Source organism: Ambystoma mexicanum, chromosome 10, assembly GCF_040938575.1.
Source record: "Ambystoma mexicanum isolate Mex_15411 chromosome 10, UKY_AmexF1_1, whole genome shotgun sequence".
In the NCBI taxonomy this organism is placed as follows: domain Eukaryota; kingdom Metazoa; phylum Chordata; class Amphibia; order Caudata; family Ambystomatidae; genus Ambystoma; species Ambystoma mexicanum.
The window spans coordinates 644870171-644889926 of NC_090932.1; the positions used below are offsets into that span (position 1 = coordinate 644870171).

The 19756-nt window shown below is 43.5% G+C and overlaps 1 protein-coding gene across 4 annotated transcripts in view; it reads left to right on the top strand.

Moving 5' to 3' along the window:
* The window catches only part of LOC138491614 (nuclear body protein SP140-like), a 3009150-nt gene that overhangs the window by 1168008 nt on the left and 1821386 nt on the right, over positions 1 to 19756 (top strand). For all 4 annotated transcript variants that reach the window (XM_069618235.1, XM_069618234.1, XM_069618232.1 and 1 more), the window contains one exon: positions 14798 to 14937. In XM_069618235.1, the coding sequence (XP_069474336.1) occupies positions 14798 to 14937 (140 nt within the window). The remainder of the gene's footprint in view (positions 1 to 14797; positions 14938 to 19756) is intronic.

Sequence of the window (19756 nt, forward strand, 5' to 3'; positions counted from 1 at the left end):
GAGTTGTAGATATATGCCTTTCTGTGGATGGAAACAAATAGCAAAAGATCCAATAAATTGCTTATGTAAACCACAGAAACAACTTTAAATGAAAAAAGATGCCTAATGAATGTATACTAAGTAAATTACGTAAATTACCTCGAGAAACTCCCATGAATGGCTCCGGGAAGAGATCTTATATGAATCGTATTGGGAGACCGGGCATATAGATGTCCCACTGACGGGTTTATTCAAATGTGCGACGTCCGTCGAGATCTAACAAATATGCAAGTAAGAAACAGCTGATGAATCTATGCAGTATTAAAAAGTGCCTACCTAGTGGGTTAAATTCAGAAGTGAAGTCGCCTCCATATTAGTTTAAGAAGACAGATACGGGAAAAAGGTCCGTTTAAAAGGAATGTTTAGTAAGAAAAAAGCATTATTACCTTGGAAGCCAGAGAGCCGGGATCAGTCGTTCGCTTCGGGTGTTGGCTAACCTCCAAATGTTGACAGTGTAAGCAGATCGGTTTTTAAAGTCCGAAAGCGAACTTGCAGTTGACGTGTATATTGTGTCGTGATCAACGCACTGCGCGCATGTGACCAAAGTCACATGGTTTTCGATAACTAGAGGTGTGGTTTGGTTTAAAGGTGTACTACCCATATGCAGAAGCACCATAATGGTAACCCATGGTAACGAATACTGAATAGCGCATGCTATGGCTAGATGTATTGCTAAAACCATACAGTCAAGGTCGTCCCGAAAGATCATTTTTAAAGACATCTGCGAGTCTTGAAACGTCTAAGTGAACAAATATAGCGTTATATTTATAATAAGACAGAGATTGAGGATCACTTGACAAAGTCAAAAGAAATTAAAAGGAATTATGAAGTGGCATGCTAGTTCCCATGCAGCCATCCGGCTGAAGGTCAAGATAGTTAAAAGACGCAATGAGGCTGGGATAGGAGATTGTTCCATTCAATGGATGAATTTAAACCTTGATTGACCATATTGAGGTTATAGATCCATCTTTGTTCTGCCAGAGTTAGTGTCAGCTCTCTATTGCCCCCTCTTGGTGAGGATGGAATTTTTTGGATAACAAACCATAGTAACTCTGTGTGTTTGTGATTAGCTGTTGTGTAATGGGCAACTAGGGGTTTATTTTCAGTTTTATTTTTAAGACAGGATCTGTGTTCACAGATTCTCTGTCTAATCATTCTGCTGGTTTTTCCTATATAAAGTAAATTGCAAGGGCATTTAATTCCATAGATGACCCATTCAGAAGCGCAATTTGAAAAAGATCTAAGGTTCCAAATTTTTCCATTTAGGTCCAAAGTCTTGCAGTTGTTTGTTAGAGAACAAACTGAGCAGTGCCCACATTTATAGTGGCCTAAAACTGGTGGAAGGTTCCAGAGGGTAGTTTGAATCGAAAGCGTCGGTTCCTTGGGGTAAGTATGGACTAGCATGTCCCTCATATTTCATATGAGGGACATGCTAGTCCATACTTTATTTCATATGAGGGACATGCTAGTCCATACTTACCCCAAATATGAGGGACTAGCATGTCCCTCATATTTCATATGAGGGGCATGCTAGTCCATACTTACCCCAAGGAACCGACGCTTTCGATTCAAACTACCCTCTGGAACCTTCCACCAGTTTTAGGCCACTATAAATGTGGGCACTGCTCAGTTTGTTCTCTAACAAACAACTGCAAGACTTTGGACCTAAATGGAAACATTTGGAACCTTAGATCTTTTTCAAATTGCGCTTCTGAATGGGTCATCTATGGCATTAAATGCCCTTGCAATTTACTTTATATAGTAAAAACCAGCAGAATGATAAGACAGAGACTCTGTGAACACAGATCCTGCCTTAAAAATAAAACTGAAAATAAACCCCTAGTTGCCAATTACACAACAGCTAGTCACAAACACACAGAGTTACTATGGTTTGTTATCCAACAAATTCCATCCTCACCAAGAGGGGGCAATAGAGAGCTGACACTAACTCTGGCAGAACAAAGATGGATCTATAACCTCAATACGGTCAATCAAGGTTTAAATTCATCCATTGAATGGAACAATCTCCTATCCTAGCCTCATTGCGTCTTTTAACTATCTTGACCTTCAGCCGGAAGGCTGCATGGGAACTGGCATGCCACTTCATAATTCCTTTTAATTTCTTTTGACTTTGTCAGGTGATCCTCAATCTGTGTCTTATTATAAATATAACGCTATACTCGTTCACTTAGACGTTTCAAGACTCGCAGATGTCTTTAAAAATGATCTTTCGGGACGACCTTGACTGTATGGTTTTAGCAATACATCTAGCCATAGCATGCGCTATTCAGTATTCGTTACCATGGGTTACCATTATGGTGCTTCTGCATATGGGTAGTACACCTTTAAACCAAACCACACCTCTAGTTATCGAAAACCATGTGACTTTGGTCACATGGCGCAGTGCGTTGATCACGACACAATATACACGTCAACTGCACGTTCGCTTTCGGACTTTAAAAACCGATCTGCTTACACTGTCTCCATTTGGAGGTTAGCCAACACCCGAAGCGAACGACTGATCCCGGCTCTCTGGCTTCCAAGGTAATAATGCTTTTTTCTTACTAAACATTCCTTTTAATCTAACCTTTTTCCTGTATCTGTCTTCTTAAACTAATATGGAGGCAACTTCACTTCTGAATTTAACCCACTAGGTAGGCACTTTTAAATACCGCATAGATTCATCAGCTGTTTCTTACTTGCATATTTGTTAGATCTCGACGGACGTCGATCATTTGAATAAACCCGTCAGTGGGACATCTATATGCCCGGTCTCCCAATACGATTCATATAAGATCTCTTCCCGGAGCCATTCATGGGAGTTTCTCGAGGTAATTTACGTAATTTACTTAGTATACATTCATTAGGCATCTTTTTTCATTTAAAGTTGTTTCTGTGGTTTACATAAGCAATTTATTGGATCTTTTGCTATTTGTTTCCATCCACAGAAAGGCATATATCTACAACTCGGGTGGCATCCATTTCTGACCCCTAAATGCAGTTCCTCTGTATAATCAAAAGATGCAGCGTTAAAGTATAGTGGAAGGAACGCTGGTGACTAAACTATTTGTAAGTCCCCTTCTAGCTTAGTTTTGAATATGACTAGATAATTTGTTATTCCTCAATTCATTTTATGGAAACTTTCTCAAACATCTAAACTATGCGAGACGTTTGCCTGTATTAAATGATTACAAACCTTTGACATTATACAAAATATGTGAACATAATTTTATATGTTCTCCCTCCCTTTTTCTTTTTTAAAAAAATAGGATGTGGTACACCTTGCCTTAGGTCCTACGATTTGTGCCACTAATGTGCCGCCAAACGTATGTAAAATAATGAACGTTTGCATCCACTCCAGCACACTTGACCCTGTGGAATTAAGTAAGAGATTGTTCTGATTTATTTGTCACTCAACTATGAGTCATCCGTATGTTTTATGTTGTCTGATTTTTAAAGTGTACAACACCTGTTCTACTGTGTATAGGCTATAGATTTCTTGTACTGCCTTTTTAAATACTTTTCATACACTGCAAACGATGTGAACATTACCAATAGAAGACTACTGCAATCTTTAAAAATCATGCATCTTGTCCAATGAACTAATCATGCATATACTTTTTTAGATCATGATGTCTTATCTAAACTACACATCAGCCTCATCATAAAGAAATTTGTTGTCCTGAAGATGGCCATTTCACCTATTTCCGAATGGATACCTGAGAACGTATCTAATTTGATATCTGGCCGAAACATGTCGACACTCTTTTTCTCGAATAGCGTTTAAGCCCAACTGCTGTAGTCAAATTCTTTAAATGTGAAAGGAGGACTGATAAATTCTCCACTTTCCTTACTGTATGTCCTATCACATAGACAGTCGTCTCTTGTGTTTTTTCCGTGATGCACTACTGTACAAATATATATTGTTTTTAATATTTATCATTAAAATAAGATTTATACATATTTTTCTCTCTTAGTTTGCTCCATTTTGTCTCTAGTCTTAACGAGTTTGTTTGCAATGTATTTTTATGTGACATACTCTTGGTGTTGTTAATTTGTATGTGATAATAATCGACCAATCTCTACTTCCCCCTTGGTTCCAGTAGTGAGGGGTTTTTCAATTCTCTGTGCTTTATGCACCAATTTTTGTCACTGTCAAGACCCATACAGGCACTTTTCTCTAGGCCAAACCATCCCTGGACCTATACAACCTAACCCCCGGCCATCCCTCTTTATCCTTCCCACTATCATGCACTACCCTCTACTCCCATGTGCCTGTGTAATTCTATACTCTTGAGACCAACTGGGACGAGGAACATCATACACTCCCCAAGGGAGACATGTGGAAAAGTACTGTGATGAAGAAGAGCCGCAGAGACATGAAGGGTGCTGTGTACAACTTTGTTGAGCAGTCTAGTCCTCCGTGTAGAAGGGTTAAAGAAACCGACAATAAAAGAGACAACGGACTTACTGCATGGAGAAGCCATCCCACGATGAGCTGAAAGTACGGAAGCAGTTTGCCACAGGGAGACCGAACGGCTGGATACCAGGACACCGTCCGAGGACGAGGAGCGTCTCTGCAAGGCCTGGCACTACAGGACCAAGGGGGAAGCTGGGGGGCTAGTTAGCCAATCTTGGCGAGTAGGCATACCCTCTGCTCTATAACGATAATGTGTATGGCAGGGAGCCAAACGCTGCAGAATTGCTGCAGTAGAGAAGAGATCCGGGGAAGCCACGAGAGACCGAAAAGAAGGGAAACCCGATCCTGAGGCAGTCTGGAGCCTGCCAGAAGTGTCGCAGAAGGTACAGGAGTGTTCAGGGCAGCTGGTGGGGACGTTAGAGGGTCTTGGCTAACGCATAGAAATTCAAGACTAGCAACTCATAGATACAAGGGTCAAAACCAAACACTGACCCCAGAAGGGACATTGAGAACCAACAAGGGAAGTGTCTCCCAATTAAAGGTGTAACTAAGACCCCTTGTCTATCGACGGATACCATCACAAAATAACTGCTCCTCTTCCTCCTGAAAGTACTTGGCAGGGAAGTGAACAGAGTTGGCACAGTGAGGGGGAAGGTGAGACCAGGGTCTGGGACCCAAACGTGAAAGAGTGTGACTTTGCATCGGAGGAAACCTTCCTCGTGCCAGTGATAACACTAAAACCACTGACCACCAGAAAAGGGTTGAAGACCCCAACGTGAGAGAGTGTGACTTTTGCATCTGAGGAAATCTTCCTCGTGTCGGTGGCAGCCCCAAGGCCACTGATTGTCAGAAAGGGGTTGGGGACACCAAAAGTAGAGAGCCAAAGAAAGATATAAGTCATCTTCTTTGTGACAGTACCTGCAGGGGAGTAAACCAGGTATGCCAAACTAAAGCAGCAGAGAGGTACGGGCCTGGGACTCGCACCCACAAGGGAATAGAAAGTTGAAATATCTTTGTGGCGATACTTGGCAGGCTATTGAAGGAAGTGAGCCAGAGTGGGGGAAACCTGGGTCGAGGACCCTACTGTGGCGTTGAATTGTGAAGCCCAAACTATGAGAGAGGCCAGGGGAAGGGAGTCATTCCCCATGGTTGTGAAATCTAGATACCAGGAGAAAGGAGGCATTATCCTGGTAACCAAAGAGGCAAAGGTTATCCAATACAGAGTGGGAGGAGATACACAGTACACTTGACAACTGCTGGAACATTAGTCTTGTTTGTGTTGGATAACAACTCTGACCTGGGGATGGGAGTCATTCCCCCAAGCTGTTGGAGTCGGAAGCCCAGAGAAAGGAGTTATTCGCTTGGCCAAGCAAAGGGTTTTTTAACCAGGGGAGGGAGTAATTCACCCTGGTACGAACTGGAACTTTGAACTGCACTGTAACCTGAATAATAGTCCAGATGAAGGGAGACATTCTTCTGGACCAAGAATGTCTATTTTCTTTCTTGTTCAGTTTAAGATGTAAGGGACAGCAGTAGGGTTTTGGACACAGGACGGTGAACATTTAATTTAGATGGACATTCTGACATAGCCCTTAGTATTTTAGTTGAGGCAGGGAAATCCCTCACAGTTAGGGAGAGTTAGGTTTTCTTTTGCTTTTCATTTGACAAAATAAAAGTCTATAGCCTCAAACATGCCACCTGTGTGTCACTCTCCTCCTTCTGCACCCTTACACTTCCGAAAGCGTAGAAGAGTAGCAAAGCAGAGTTTGCATCTCTGCTTTGCTTTCCTCCTCAGTCTTAGAAGAGGCAGTGTTTAATTTCTCTCAAAGCAGAGAGTAAAAGTGAAGAGCAAAGGTTATTTCATCTTCATTCGGTACGATGTCCATTCATCCCCTGTTTTAGAAATTGAAAAATATGTGGGGGGGGTAAAGGGATAAAAAGTGTAGGGGGGGTGGGGACTAGCTCGTAAATAGGTGGGAAGAGAGGTTTGGGGGGTAACCCGTCAACAAAAACAAAACCAAATTCAACGAGTTTTTGCAACATAAAATCGGCGGCAAAAAATGCTGCTAAAGAAAACAGGCGATGGAATGACATAGAACCCTTCATTCACTCTTCACAATTACACTCCGCTTTACGAGTGGTTGAAATTGCATGCAGGGGGCCAGCAATATGTAGGTGTAAGCATTGGTGGTTGCTGCATGCAATTAGCATATTGTATAAATAACCCCTGTATTATTGTAGATAACCCACCACATGGAAATGAATATCATGTTTACAGACCTGACTGTATTTGAGAGCTAATCATTGCAGTGCACTTGAGCATCCCTGTGAATGCTTGATGCCAGGGGAAATTCTGTTATTAGGACTAAGGTGTTTGGAAGCACTACATGGTAGCTTGAAAATGGATGGGGAGATTGAATATTGAGGACGGAAAGCATCCACTCCTTAGCATTCAAAGCTTTATGCACCCTGCGTGCACACCTAATCAGTTCTTCCAAACTTAGGTGTTGTTCTGTGGATTTTAAATAACTCTTTCCCTTTCTTCTTTCCACAAGACGGCCCCCCTAGGCTAAAGACATATTGAAGCTGTTCACACTAGAATGGTGTTAAGCAGAGTTTGTATGCAGTACCCTTTGGGACCACTAAACACATCTATGACTACAGGTGTAAGTAAAACCAACCTTTGGTATAAGTCTGTACTACACAGTTTTTGGTAGTGGAGCTGAGCTGCCAGGTTTATCTCAAGAGGGAATGTGAGCTGTAATTATGTTACACAGAGGCCTACAATAACAGGTGTTCAAATAAACTCTTACACTCAAGGTTTCTTGGTTAAACACTTATTAATTTATTCAAACGTCAATTATAAAACATTCACTAGAAGGAGGCAGTTAAATATCACACACAAATACACTTCAGTACTATATTTGTTAAGTTTCTGATGCATTCAAAGTACTTTGAAGGAGGAGCAAAATGGCATTCAGAATACTTGGAAGGAGGAGCAAAAAGGAATAGGTTCAGAACATAAAAGAATTACAAGTTTCTTAGACAGTGCAGATACTTTGAGTTCACCAGAAGAGTTAATTCATTTCAGTAGGCTAGGCCAAAGTCAATGGGATAAAGACTTGGATAGGATCAAAACGGTTCTGGTAAGTAAACGGTAAAGTCTCTGTAGAAGTTCTCAGAAGTAGTTTGTAACACGAAGAATTATATGATGGGTCACAAACTGAATAGGCCTGATAGTTGCGAAATGTTCAAGCACCACCGCGAGAGGTAAGTATTCTCAGTCTCGTTTCACAGTACCTTACAAATGAAGAAAAAGATGCAGCTGAAGACTTCTGTTCCTGGCAGTTCCTGCAGATCTCGCTGTTCCTGAGCCTCAGTCGTGGGGACAAGAGGGAGGACGTCGGGCGACTCCTGCACTGCACTGGGACTGGTCAAAGCTGGCACTTGGCAAATCTTCAATTCCAGTAGCTGTAGTAAAGCACACAAACTGGTGTCTCTCTCCCTGGTTATTCGGTTTCCTGCAGCACTCTGAGGAAAATACAACCAGCTCAGAGAATGGTATCCAGGTGGCTTAGTGTTGAGTTGATTGGTCCCACCAACTCAAAGGGAGAAGTCGTCCTTGCAGGGCTTCTCTGTCGAGATGAACTTAGCAATTCGGCCCTGCAGCAGGGCTTCACCGGGCAAACCAACGGTCCAGGAGTTGCAGCAGCCGTCCTCTTCAAGCTCGTCTTCAGTTCTTTCATTCCAGTGGTCAACTCTGCCTTCCAAGCAAAGAGACTCGCCTTTTATTCAGTTCTCTCCCATTCATTCCAGCCTAGCTGTCCCTCACCCAGCAAGGTGGCTGTCCTTGCCGGACAGCCAGCCAGCCAATCATACCAGAGTGCATTTGGGTCTCCTAGGAGACTAAGCACAGGGAGTTTCTGGCACCTCCCTCACTTCCTGCCCACCCCAGGCACTCGGACGCCAGAGGCGGTCTTCAGTCCTGAAGCCCGCCAACGGCGAATGTACAAAGGAACCAAACCTGGTTTGGTGCGCAGAGCAAAACTCTAGAAGGACCTTTCCACAACGAACTGGCGAAAAAAGATGACCAGGTCCTGTTTAAACAAAGGGGGATCAGATGCCATCTTGAAAAACATGGCTCCTGCAATTTAACGCTACCGGTGTTCACGGTCGGGAAAAATCATGGTAGTTCGTCGTAAAACCACTGCCACCAGACATTTTGAGAGGAAACATGGCTGCTACATGAGTATCTAGACACAGGGGATACTAAGTAACCCCTCCAGCACTCTATTGTAAGATAGGGTGTGCTGGGTCTAGGAATTTAAAAAGACTAGTAAAGTCAATTTCACTTTACTTTCTCTGGGAAACAGTTTATCCCAGAGAAAGTATTTAAACCTTGGGAAAGCCTGAAAAGGTTTCCCTGTGCCACTGCACTGAGGGTGCTGTGTGATACACATGAAAAGATTATGCCTATGGAGTTGTCTAAAACTCCATAACCAAAGAAAACACAAGGGTAAAACCCATTTCAAAACACATGTGAGAGTGGGAAAAAGGGTCACTCTCTCTCCAGGTAAAAAAAATCAAGTCCTCAAAATCCAGCAAAGTTGCTGGGGGTCTCTAAGGTGAAGGGAATTAGCACATTTTTGAGAATTCTCCCTAACAAATGTGTGTGCTTTATAGGGCGCTGACGACACGCAGTGAATGGTGATAAGAGTTATTGTGTACAGCTTCACTTGAAAATGTGAATGGTGATATTGGGGACCTAGTATAGTAGTTTAGAGTTTGTTTTTTGCTGTAATTTATTGACAACGTTTATATAGGGGAAATATTGGGGGGATTGCTCTGCCTGTGGGGGGAGGAGTGTATGGAAATGGTCACTTCATTTGGGTGGTTGGAGGAAGAAACCAGATTATTGATATGCTGAGGGTGTGGGGGGCATACCAAAGGGGAATGCAGAAGGGGCACCCAGACAAACATCATCTGAAACATGGAAAATACAGCATTGGGGCACTTGTACCGAACTGTGTTGTGGACAGAAAAGGCAGTGCGCACTGGGAAGGATATATAATCAGGGATCCCCATGGAAAGGCCTATGATCAAAATCTTCTCTATGAATCCACCTGGCCGTCCCAAGTAAATGGAGTTGCTTTTTTCCTCAGATCTCGAAGGTGAGAATCCCAATATTGTTTGCCTTCTCAAAATCCACAATCTGAAGGCAGAGCAGCAGCGGTTAAAGTGTACAGAGTCTTTGCTCAGTTCTACATTGTTTGCTGTACACGGTTCACCTACCTTGAGTGTATGCAAAATAAAAGCAGAACCAGTGTACTAACTGATAACAGATACAGCATTTTCATCTCGAGATGGTCTGCCTTCTTGCAATAGCTTGCCTGTTTCAACGCTGGCACATCTTGATACCTGACTGGTTTTATCCAGGTTGTTTACTTATCCAAGTGTGCACACTGGTGTCAATCCCCACGTGCCATTACTGTGACAGTTGTGCGGGACGATCCAAGTCATGGCATCAAAACTGGAATCAAAAGCAATATCCCAAACTCTGTTCACAATAAGAGTGTGTGAAAGAGTCACTTTATTTCTTTTCAGCTGCAGAAAAACGGACAGGGAAACCTGCAGAGTATCCCTATCCTGAACAAATGTTGAACCCGTACACAAGTTCTGTGACTTTTTTAAGGGTTGTACACAATGAAACTTATACAAAAATGATAGATTCAATAGGTTCCTTTAGAGCATCACACTTCCTAAGGGAACATCCTTTAACCTTGAGCACTACATTAATAGAGCCACATCTCTTGTTCACTTATCCCTGCCTATCCTAATTCTCTTTGCTGCAGGTGAGTCACATCACTATGCTTAGGCATTACCTGCCCAGTAACCACCAATACACATGCCATACCTGTCGCACTTAAAGCAAGGCTAAGTGTCATGCACTCCCGTGCCTGGCGACTCTCTGATCAGGCTTTCCTTTGGAAGCACTCCCGGGTTGCTTCCCAACCCAAGATGGCAGCCGCACACTACCATCGCGTGATGAGGTGAGTGCGCGTGCGTCCTTTCCAGTCAACCATCCGGAAATAAAGATTCGCCAGTTTCACAGTACGGCGCGTAGCAGTACGTTTTGTTTTGCATTGCTCTAGTTGTGTGCTTGGTTAGTTTTGCCCCAGTGCTCCTCGCTCTTGACTGTTCCTGGTTTCCCATCCTTGTCCTGGACCTCCCGTTATTTCTGGTTTAATCATGGATATGATGCTGTCATGTTCAGGAAACGCAATGCCCTCATGAAAATCAGAAAAATATTTTTCATTTTTGTTTATAGAGTATTTAAAAACTTTTTCACAACATTCAAATGTGTATACAGAGTAGATATACAAAGTAGATCCTACGATGGTTAATGAATTCAACCATTAAAACAATTCATTATGCCCAACAGAAAAATACAATATTAAATATACCACATCCAGTAATTTAAGAATTATACACATTTGCACCTAAAAAGCATGAATGGATATCAGACAGTGAACCAGTGTAATAATCAATGAAGCTTGATGGCCATTTAATAGTCTTGACCAAAATTCATCTCAAGCTAGATCCTCATTAGAATACACAAAGGTTCTAATCAATTTGTTACGAAATTGAAAAGTTGCCTCTCAGCTAATCCGAAGGTGCCTTACAGTTTTCAAGGAAGTCTCCTCCTTACATTATCTACAATATCTCCTTGTGCGTGGGATATTTCTAATGGGACCCCATCTCTGGAGAGTTTCAAACAGATTACATCTGAGTCTCATGAAAATACTTTGAAAGTCAGGGCTTGGAAATCTAGTCAGGTACATAGGTAATACACTGAAAGAACTGTGCAATGTCCCATCCTCATGGTAGAGTTTATATTTAGGAATAATATCCCTACACCATTCCAAAGGTTTTAGCTTTTTTCTTAAGGGCATCAGGATTTTCAAGTGATATCTCTGCAAGTGCATGTCAGCCGGGAGCTTGTCACAATCATTAAGGAAATTATTAAAATATGTAGATTGCCGAGACCTCATTTAGATATTCAGATCTAAAAAAGGGAATTGGCCGAGGGTCCAATATTTTTTCTAAATAATGTACTTGTTTGCCAGTATATATACGACCTGCCAAGATTATAGACAAAGTTTGGTCCCTAATTAATACAAAGGGCACATAGAGGGGCAAACCAAGAAATCTTTTCCAGAATTTGCCTTTAATAATATGTCATCTTTTCCAATCAAACGGATGAAGTTCTAGGCCATATAGAATATAGACGGTAAAACTTTAACAGTGTAGAATCTCCTCAAGGGTGTCAACGAAAACTTGCAGAATTAAAAAGAAATCTTGTGCATTCGCGCATAAAGTGGAGCATGTTTGGTCTTAATTTTAGAGACTAGATCAGGAGATTCACATTTTGCAGAAATAGGATATCCCAGGTATTGCTTGTAGCTTAATTTAAGGATACACAATCTACTGACCAGTGAACCTTTCATTTGCCCTTTGAACCTGAAGTAACCAGGACTGCCGATTTAAGTGCATTCAACCTTAATCCATTTTCCTTCAGATGTGTGTTTGGGCTGTTGAGGGTTTATGACAAACCGATCTGTGTTTTGCCAAATAAGACAATATCATCTGCAAATAACAGAATCGGTAAATGAATATGTCCCAATTGGAAAATATTAATTCAGTTCTCACACCTTGGAGCATTGGAGGGCACTTTGTCAAACAGGTTCATCAAAAGTAACTCCTCTTTTATCATAGGTGGGTACTCTCAGTTGACTGGCTGTCTAAAGAGTCCTTGGTTGGTTGCATTTACTAGTTTATGCGATACAGCTTACAAGCTGTATCCCAGCATTTCTAGCAAACCACCACACTTCAACCTAGGTTGTCCCGAAGGTGAGTTCATGTTTTCCACCAAGATTGCAAAAAAGGATGTGTCACTCCACCTGAACTGAACTCAGTTCCAATGATGAGCTCATGCCCTAGTTCCCTGTGTGCCACTATTGTGTGCTACGGCCGATATCTTCATTAGGAATTACATCACACCTGCATATCTCCATGCATGCCTGCACATTTTGAGGTCCTGGAACTGCAGCTGCTACTCGACTTGAGCCAGGATACAAAGTCACTTTACTAAGAATGTTAAGAAGTAATTATATCCTACAAGCCATGCATTCTCGCCTTTGCCATGATTCAAAGAAGGCAGCAGTTTCTAGGGAATATACACGTAAGATGATGGCGCCTGGAAGCAATTTCTGCTGTATAGGCACCATACACATGTTCAATAAATAAATAAAATATATATTGCTGTTTTAGTTTAAAAGTAATAGGATGTCATGTTTGTTCACTATGAAAGACAGATACCATTAGGAATTTTAATAATGAAATCCTACCATCAATGAAACAATAAGAGTCAAATATTATTTTCCCTTTTTGGTAATCAATACATGCATTAATGAGTGTAAGGTAAACGCGTATGTGCATGTACAAACACGCATGCCCATCCTGGAGATAAGTATCCATCTAAAACTCACAATGACGATTCAGCAATGTTAAGTGTAATGACGTCATCAAACACACACACACACAGATGCACCAAAGCATCATTTCATTGTATTTTTTGAACAAATGTAGGAGGGCCCAAAATCAGTGATTTGAATTGATGCTGAAACTATCAGAGATGCACTTTAATGCTCATTAAACATTGCAGTGCATGTGTGATTTTCAATTACATATTCATGAGCGTGGGTATGACACATTAATTAATTAATTGCCATGAATGAAAGAAGGTCATATTCATTTCACGCCTCATTTTGTACATTTAAAACCTGCATCACTAAACATCTACAAATGCCAAAAGCACGGACATCTGGGTACATTCATCCGTTCATCCCTTAATGAAGGCAGCCCACAGATGAGCTAAGAAAGCTGTTTGGGGTAGTATCTCATGTATTATTCTGTTTGTCAGTATGTTTCATCTCCAGCTTTGAAAACACGTCATTTAGGTGTGACGCACATGTCAGCCAAGAATGATGATACACAAACAAAGAAAAATATACATTTGGTCTAGCATGAATCTTTATTGCTATGGTATCTTCTCCAGGCACGCTTGCCGGGCATTGGTTGCAGGAAGTAAACACGTATATTTACTCTAGTCAGCCCATGTTTTGTAGCCAGGCTGCATCACGAGGGAAAGGGTTGCTTCCTTTAAGTACATTCGCCTCATGTAGCCGGGTACAAACATACGCGCAGATAAAAATGGCCTCCAAACCAATTCGAGATTGTGATAGCTATGAAGAGAGGCCTAGTATCAAATGAGTGGTTTTCTAGCTCTTTTTAGTCCTCCCCCCTTAAACCCTCCTGTTTCCCATAACCAATGATGGATGCTCACACAGATGGGGACACTGGAAACCATAACTGCAGGCTCCTGAATTAAATAACCTATGAGGGACACTGCAAACATAGAACCCCCAAGGAACTCATTCCACCCTGGATCAAAGGCAGTTGGAATTCGTCACCCACACGTTTTCAGAGGCGCCCAACATAGTGTTAACGCCGCCAAGGTGCCCAATGTGGATATTTTCCAATCACACACATCATGCCTCCAACGAGAAGACAGCAAACTACTCACCTACAAGTGCCCAGGATGTCCAAGAGATGAGGGCAGCTCAAAAACACAAATAACAATTGCAGACAATCCCCCAACTATTTGAAGGTATGAAGCACCCATTAACCATAACTGTATGCTTTTGAATAACCATAGCGAAAGTTTTGTTTTCGTTTTTTCCAAGTTCCTGATTGCAATTTGAAATTAATGATTTATTTACTTTTCTGAAATAATGAACTCTCACTAGGCCTTCATCTTTATTTCCCTGGTAACATTGTGCTATACTGAATCTGGTGCCACCCTACACATATAGTGCAGAGCTTGGGCCTTGATTGCGCAGCCACTGTTTCCATGGAGCCACAGAAGCTACAGAATTCTGTTTGATCTCTTAAGACATAGTACCCGAGCCCCTGCTTCACAGAGGACGTCAGCAGTAAAACCCTTAACATATTGCTTGATATTTCCCCTGGTAGCACGATCTGAAGAAAAACCTGACATTGCATTAATTACATGGTTAGCTTGTCTGATTAAATGAATGAGTGGACTTCCGAAACAAATCTGTGTGAACTAAGATTTTCTTTGTGTGACTTCTAGATTGAGTGTCGCAAGTGTGTACAATGGTTTGATCAAAATATTTCAGGCAAGTAAGCAACCAAAATTCAAACACTGACTTGCTCTGTAGCACGCATTGAGAGCATTCTGTTTATCCTTTTCAGGGTCGGGCAAGTTGTGTATTTTTGCTGATGGGAAGTGGTTCAGTCCAAATGAGTTCCAGACCTTTGGAGGACGCCAGCGCAGCAAGAATTGGAAAAAGAGCATTCATTGCAAAGAGTATACTTTAGACAAATTAATACAGGTTTGTATTTGTATGCACAATCACTACTCCAAGCATTTGAAAGGGCATATAGGTACTCAGAAAAGTGATCTTGTGGCTGGGTGGAAGGATTTTGTCAGGAGTTTGTGGCTCTGTGTGAGAGGTGCAGGTTTATGAATGCAAGTGGAACTTGGAGTGGCGCCTGTTTGATTTTTAGATCTAGTCCTAAAGTTAAGGCTTAGAGCTTTAGACTAGGAAACTGGTCTCTATTCTTCATTTTGTTCTATCGAGATGTGGTCTCTGGATTAGATTCCCATCATGGACCCAGACCTTCTAGACTCAAATGATGGAGATTTTCTGAACATTCGTGAAGGAAAGTCTTGATTCTTAAAGACATGGAGGCGAGAATTATACTTCTCTCTGGTAATTGTCCAACAACCTGAGAAGCGGCAGCAATAAGTTATCAACAGAAACATACTCACAACACCCATAACTCTAAACTTCATAGTACCTTTGTAATCACCATCATGTAACTATAACTTTCAATCAGCAGTTTGCATCATAAACTCTCCTAGCTTTTCTTCCACTTTCTTTTACAATAAATGCAGCCTTAGAACCATATTCCTGCACTACCATCAAACTTCCTTCTGCAACAGTTCAACCTCCTCGACCTTCCTTACAACGGTTTTGCCTCTGCAGCTGTCGACTAGAATAAATCCACTTGTAATTCAAGATGGAAACACAGCATAACAATGAAATAGCAAAAGATTGAATACTGCTAAGATGGATTTCTGAACTCTGACCTGGAGGGGCAGAGGTTCAGAAGGCCAGCCTAGTTTCTTGAAACAGGGTAACCTCTGGACAAGCCAGACCAATCAGGGTAGCAATGGCGGCGGTCAAGACTAAGTCTCAAGAGGGGTGAGGTTGACTGAAAGCCCGCAATGAGCACACAAAGCAAGGACACTTACAAATTACTCCAGACAGGTGTTATATTAAAAATATAGACACATTTATTACAAGGCCTTTGTAACATCGACCATAGTAAAGAATCACAATAATACTAAAGTAAACCAACACATCGTAGTCCCCAAGCACCCACAAAGGAATGTCCACACACTGTATTAGTGAAAACAGTCTTTATATAATGAAGGTTCAAATTTATATACACAATCACTATAACTCACTTTGTGCTCAGTAAATCTACAATGGCATATATATACAGTTCTAAGAGGTACCACAATTATTATCAGATTTCATTAAAGTGCATCAACTGTACTCTGGTCATATTTCATACAAATCAATGAATAAAGTTAACCAACAATAGACATAGGGGGAAAGCAATTGGTTAGAACAATTGGCACAATACTGGCCCCTACCACTAGACATAGCTGTGGAGATCCCCCACCTGGGCAACCTGTAAAATAAAGATATACTACAAGCCCAGTCCATATATTTTTCAATTAGTCTTATTTCCTTCTAAAATGTTTCTACTACCCCAATGTACCTGGATTAGCAGAGTTCCTCGAGGAGGCGTTGATGGATCCTTCTTGTGTACTCCCTTTAAAGCAGAAGCCACGGATCGTCGATGGGCCTCGAAGAAAGTGAAATTGGCGTCTATGATCTTCGATGAAAAGTTTGGTGGCGGTGAGGCAGCAGCTTCGGTCCTGGCGTTGCTAGTCGACGACGAGTCGAAGACGTCCTGCAAGGATGAGGCGTGCAGGACACCTCGATGTCGATAGTTCGGGACCGCAAAGAGTCTATGAAGAACTTAAGCCCAGCAAGGGCGTCGAGTCGTCCGGCGTCTCTGCAGTCTTCCGGTGGCGGGAAACCCACTGGTGGATTCTCCTCGGCGCGTCAACGGCCTCAACTTTCTCTGGCGGGACAAAGCAGTCGGCGGTGCGGTCGAGAGATTCCTTCGATTTGAATGTCTTAATCATTGCAGCTTTGTGGCTCCGGTCAACGACGGCACAGCGTCAAGCGGTCCCTGCGTCTGGGCAAGATGGCTTCAACGAACATCCAGCGGTTATAACAAACCTGCAAACCCTGGTCGACGATGGTGGACGGAATGTCCGGTGCTTCTCTTCGTTCTCCTTGGCGGTCCCTGTCTCTGGTTGACAGCCTGTCGAGGGTCTGACTTCCAGGGAGCTTCGGCGAAGGTTAGCGGTGCTCGATGGTCCCTCAGAGCTGTCAGCGATGCTCAGGTCCTAGGCGCAGGAGCGACGCAGTACCAACCACCCCCTCAATGGTTTCAGTGCCTGCAAGACAGAGCTTAACACAGGCCTCCTCAACCAGAGCGGGGAAGGAGGGTTAGGGTCTCGATGGTTGGATAGGTAAAGGGATTTTAGGATTACCGGATTGAGGGTTGGGAAGAAGTTATGGATAGGACTGGGGATTTTAGGGTAAACGATGCCTGCACACTTTCCTCAAACTGGCTGATGGAGCTGCCGTAACACCTCTACATGTAAAGGTGCTGCCACCCTCACCAGACCCCTTGAACCAACCTGAAGGTGCTCTTTCGAGCCTTATAACAACATACCAAGGTAGCAACAAACAATTGTTGACATTAGCCCATTACAGTTTCATGAACACAGTCTCATGTACGAGCACACTTAGCTTTGCTTTAGTCCTTAACGTCCAGTCCTGCAAGACTGTCAAGTCCTGTGCCACGTCCTTGCAGTCCAAGATTCAGGTATGCTTCGGGTTCAAACTAAAAGAAAACAAAAGACAAGCATTAGCGTTTGTCAAACGTTCTGCTGATCTCACACCTTCATGCAAACTCTCTCAACACGCATTTAGTTTTTGGAATAACCAATCCAGGAACTTTAGGGTGCGCTGCCGCACGTGGCTTATCTTTTGCCCAAAACACGGTCTTCCCTCAGACCGGGTGTCAGAACGCGGTCTTTCCTGAGACCGGGTTCCCCAAGCTAGTGCTTCAATCTCACGCGCCTTTCCGGCGCTTTTCCCAAGAGATATATGCACTGTAACCATGCACCATGCAAATTAACAAACACGACTTTCCCGTGAATCCGCCCACTTAGCTTTTGCGTGATCCGCAGGGGCTCTGGAAGGGGTCGGGATATGCCCCCTGCGCTTCCCCTAGGATCCCTGATTCTCCCTGGGGTGAGCGGCACTTATCTTGTATGTGCGAGGGGCCGGATCGTGGTTCCTGTGGCTCTTGGCCCCTCGCGTATGGATTCCGGGGAGCTGCTGGGCTCACGTCCTCTCTCCTCGGCGTCTCGAGCACAAGCCCCGTGCCTCGGGGCTTGCGCATGCGCATTCGTCGCGTGCCACACCCAGCGCGGCTTCCCATTGGCTCGCGGGCCCGCAAAGCCTGCTGGGAATTGTAGTTCCGGCGGTCAGAACGCTGGATCTGTCTGCAGAAAGGGCATAACAGCCCTTTAAAGTACGGAAACCCTTTGGATCCGGGTTTCTTTATGGTCCCAGGCCCCACAGTCCCAACAGTACTGGGCCCAAGGCCAGTCTTACCCCTGACAAGAGCCCGGGAAGAGGGCGCCTAACCAGGTCCTCTCTCAGATCAGTCCTTGATGAACTCGATAGCTTTTGGATTGCGTCGAAGCAAATGCAGCAGCAAATCTTCTTCTTCCAGCTGGGCTTCAAGTATCAACTTCAGCTTCTGAATGAATTCTAGCAGTGAGATGCCCCCAGATATACTGTTCTGTCTCTCATTGATTCTACTGGGTCACACTCAGGTAACCAATCACTCAGAAGGGCATTCAGGCAGTCAGGCAGCCAATCAGGCATACAGTGCATTCAGGCCGTACTCCTCCCTCTCAGACACTCACAACAAGGAATGTGTATTTGGACAAGTACCCAGCCATTCAGCACTACACACTGCATTCATACCAGTTTCGGCCAGGGCTGTCTCAGTCGTTGTGTTTCATATCGGAAACCAGACATCCACAACAAGAAGTACATATTGGTCACACACTCCATTCACCCAGGTCCCACCCACAGGGTCTACCCGCAACATACAGTCACTGGGAAGGCTCCAGCCAGTCTGGCCTGGACTTCCCCACAATACCATATATGAAACTTCCACCCAACAGCCAGTCAGGGGGAAGGGACAGAGTCAGGGCTTCCTAGAACTTTGGGAAAATAAGGTAACAGGCAATAGAAAGAAAGAGGCCACAGGGGCCATCTTGTTTTCTTTCTGGAATCAGCTGATTCCAATGTCAGGGCCTGGGTATCCCCAAAATGGAGGATACTGAGAGCACCTGTCAAATTCAGCATGGAGCTGCCAACTGCCCATATCCTGCTCTGTGGGCCGCACACAGGTGCCCAAAAACATACACTAGGGCCACAGGGTTTTATCCCCCACCCATGGGTGCCATAAGGGTATCCCATGTGTCTGTTCACCGAACCAAAAATAGGAAGAGCTGCACCGCCAGGAGTCCCACATGGACTCCTGGGCAGAAAACAATACAGAACACATGAAAAAGGACTACAGGACAAGGACAGGGAGGCCCTGTCCCTCCAATGCATTTCCAGCATCACACGCACTCTCCTAATTCACAACGCAGAGGAGCTAGGCCTTTGAAATTTGTCAGGAGAGTGTCGAGAGCCACAAGCTAAGGTTTCCCACAGTTCCCGAAACACAAAATAGCCGCGCTCCTATGCGATGTCCCGGGACAGAGCTGGTCAATTAGCTGGACAGCCCAAGAAAGCCTCTGAGAAGGCCCTTTTGGTGGGAAATCAGGAGACGCCGAGAGTAGTTGTTCCCACTACTCGAATGGGTCAAAGCGCCCTCGCAGCCCTTCTAAAGTCGAGAACAAAGCTGGGGTACGATGGGACAACAGCGGGCTCAGGGTGCCAAACCTTCGTGCGCATCTCCGGTAGGTGC